Source organism: Amphimedon queenslandica, unplaced genomic scaffold, assembly GCF_000090795.2.
Source record: "Amphimedon queenslandica unplaced genomic scaffold, v1.1 AMPQUscaffold_8666_Cont19393, whole genome shotgun sequence".
Taxonomy (NCBI): Eukaryota; Metazoa; Porifera; class Demospongiae; order Haplosclerida; family Niphatidae; genus Amphimedon; species Amphimedon queenslandica.
The window spans coordinates 1-2708 of record NW_003551060.1 but is presented as its reverse complement, the minus strand read 5'-3'; the positions used below and the strand labels follow the sequence as shown (position 1 = coordinate 2708).

General features: G+C 31.3%; 1 protein-coding gene and 1 long non-coding RNA gene across 2 annotated transcripts; both read left to right on the top strand.

Annotated features, from left to right (window-relative positions):
* The first annotated feature begins 26 nt into the window (after positions 1 to 26).
* LOC109591226 (uncharacterized) lies at positions 27 to 2228 on the top strand. The gene is made up of 12 exons (XM_020006998.1): positions 27 to 165; positions 217 to 311; positions 375 to 524; positions 576 to 747; positions 801 to 898; positions 945 to 1097; positions 1152 to 1326; positions 1379 to 1435; positions 1482 to 1565; positions 1756 to 1980; positions 2029 to 2100; positions 2146 to 2228. The coding sequence occupies exons 1-12, from the start codon at positions 33 to 35 to the stop codon at positions 2226 to 2228; spliced, it is 1497 nt and encodes a 498-aa protein (XP_019862557.1). The 5' UTR covers positions 27 to 32.
* A 95-nt stretch (positions 2229 to 2323) lies between these two features.
* Positions 2324 to 2708, top strand: LOC109591227 (uncharacterized). The gene is made up of 4 exons (XR_002189717.1): positions 2324 to 2367; positions 2426 to 2470; positions 2515 to 2595; positions 2645 to 2708. It is a non-coding gene; the product is annotated as an uncharacterized LOC109591227 (long non-coding RNA).

Sequence of the window (2708 nt, the reverse complement as noted above, 5' to 3'; positions counted from 1 at the left end):
GTATTGACGGTTCTGTTCCTCCATGTTGCCTGATGTCAATTTGTGGATTGTTTGATCCTAAAACAAAGCCTGTTCTACACTACCCTGTATCTTTAAATGGTATAGAATGCCCTGTGACACTGTCTGTTCACAGAGTGGTAAAATCTACCATTCCTGCATCACCAAGTATGAAATGTATAATAAATTTACATGTATTATTGTGGTATGCACTCATAGTTATATCTTATACTGGAATTGTTTATTATGAGAGAAAAGAAGATGATTATTTGGTGTCATTTATAGCTGCAAGGAATTTGAAAAGTCTTGTTAATGTAAGAAAATGCATGTACATGTATCACTATTCTTTTTTATGCTAATTTTTCTTAATAATGCAGTATATTGAAGAACAACATCCATTAGCTAACATTGTTAAACTTGTAAATTTTGATTTTAATTCAAATCTTGGTTATATCAAGCTTAACTTTAATGCTACTACTCAAGATAAATCATTGACTCAGTGGACTACTGAACCTCAATCAGGCAAAGTAATTTTAGCTATTTTTCATTTAGTAATTTGATCATAATTATTTTTATAGTTGTTTCAAATGGATGTTGATAATTTTGATGATGCCTTAGATTATCCTCAATCTTGCCTGATATCATTTTATGGAACACCTGATGCTGCACAGTCTTTACAGTACTATTTATCACTTGAGGGTGTGGCTGATGGTGACAATTTTGTGTTTACACTAAACCCCCCGTTATCAGGTTACACATTATTTTGTGTATGGCTGCAATAATTATGTTTTTGTTATTTACAGGTGAAGTTTTGTACATTGGATTGGTATATTATGAATGGAAATTAACAGAATACTTGATGACATTTATTGCAGGGAAAAAAGGGACCAAACTAATTCAAGTATAAGTATATGTACATGTAATATAATATTATTTATTTCTTACAGTATGTTGAAGAGTATCATCCGCTAGCAGAGATTGATCAAATTTTTACTTTTTCTTTCAGTTCACCTCATGGTTTTATTGAGCTTATATTTGATAGTTCATATGATGATTCTTGTGAAGGATGGACTGTACAACCATTTGTTAAACCATGTAGAGTGAGTAAAACATATAGCATTTCGTTTATCACTTTTTTGCTTTTTGTGCTGTAGTTATATCAAGATGATATTGACAGATTTGATGACTTCAATTATCCTTTTCCTCCATTTTGCCTTACATCAGTCCATGGATCATTTGATGCTGTTCCTAAACTACGTTACTCTATACCACTGAAAGGTGTGGTTGGCACAATGGCGATATTTATTGACCTAAAACTTCGGCTGGAAAGTAATTTAGTAAATCATTGTTCAAAGCATGCATGACTATAATCATTTTGTAGAAGATATAGCTAAACTCATTAATGAATTACACAGTCTTGAAGCTACTTTTAAAGAAGGTATGAACAGAGCATTAATTATTCATTCTACTATTTGTAATGATAGAGATGAATAAAAAAGATGGAGAGATTGCTGCATCAAAAAAGAAATTGTATGACTCACTTCAGAAACAGTCAATAATAGCAAAAGGTAACTTTAGGTTTTTATTTTAGTATAACTATCATAGCAATGCAGAAAAGCAAGAGCTTTCAGAAAGAATGATGACATTAATAAAAGAACAAGAAATACCCAAAAAGCCAGAATCATTAAAGTTATTTGACTGTATGTATGCCTTTCTTATGAAAATGCATGATTATATTATTACTGTTAAATTGTGTAGATGATGTATCTAAATTAGAAATTGTCCTTCAGCCTATGGAAGATCTTTGGTTTCAGTTAGGACATCAGTTAAATGTGGAGGTATCTTTATTAAGTGACATACAAGAAACAAAAGATACAAAGGAACAGATGAGATCATTATTGCAACTTTGTTCTGACAAAGGAGTGACAATGATGCAGTTGGAAGGAGCTCTAGAAGCAATGGATCAAAAAAGCTTAATACCTGGTATGTGTATACCTTTTATGATTTAATGTGTTGAACTTTGTTCTAAAGTTCTGCAGGAATTTTCAAAGGAACTTGAAGCATCATTGTCTACTGATGGCAACAAAAGACTCTTAGAGCTTGGTGAGTAGACATGCTCTAAAAAGCTAAATTTCATTTTATATTTAGAACTTGAAGAAACTAAAGCTGCTCTTGATACATGTAAGTCCAAACAACAGGAGCAAGAGGCTGTTGAAGGTGATTTGTCATAATTGATAAAATTATATTTATGTACAATAGAAATGCTAAAAAATGAGTTGATTTTAAAAGACAAGACCATATCTGAGTTTGTTAAGGAAAAATCTCAGCTACTGGAACTGATAAATCAGCTGAAAGATGAAAAGCAAAATGGTATAGTGTAAAAATTTTACACACATTAAGTGCAGTCAACATAATTATGTGCATGCAGAAATTAGAAAACAACAAAGTCTTGTGGAACAATTACAGGAATCTCGTTAGTTTGATGCATAAATTTTTGTAGTTTCAATTTATTTTTAGGAATTGACCAAGTTTTTAAAGAAAAACTTCAGGAAAACAGTGTTGGAACACAATCTGTTCAGCAGCAATCGACAAAAGAAGGTTGATTGCTTTAAATTTGATGTAAATCTTGTTCATATGATAGTTTTAGTGCCAGAAAGTAATGAAGATGTTCTTATGAAAGAAGTAGAACATTCATCTGTATTAGAAAAGTC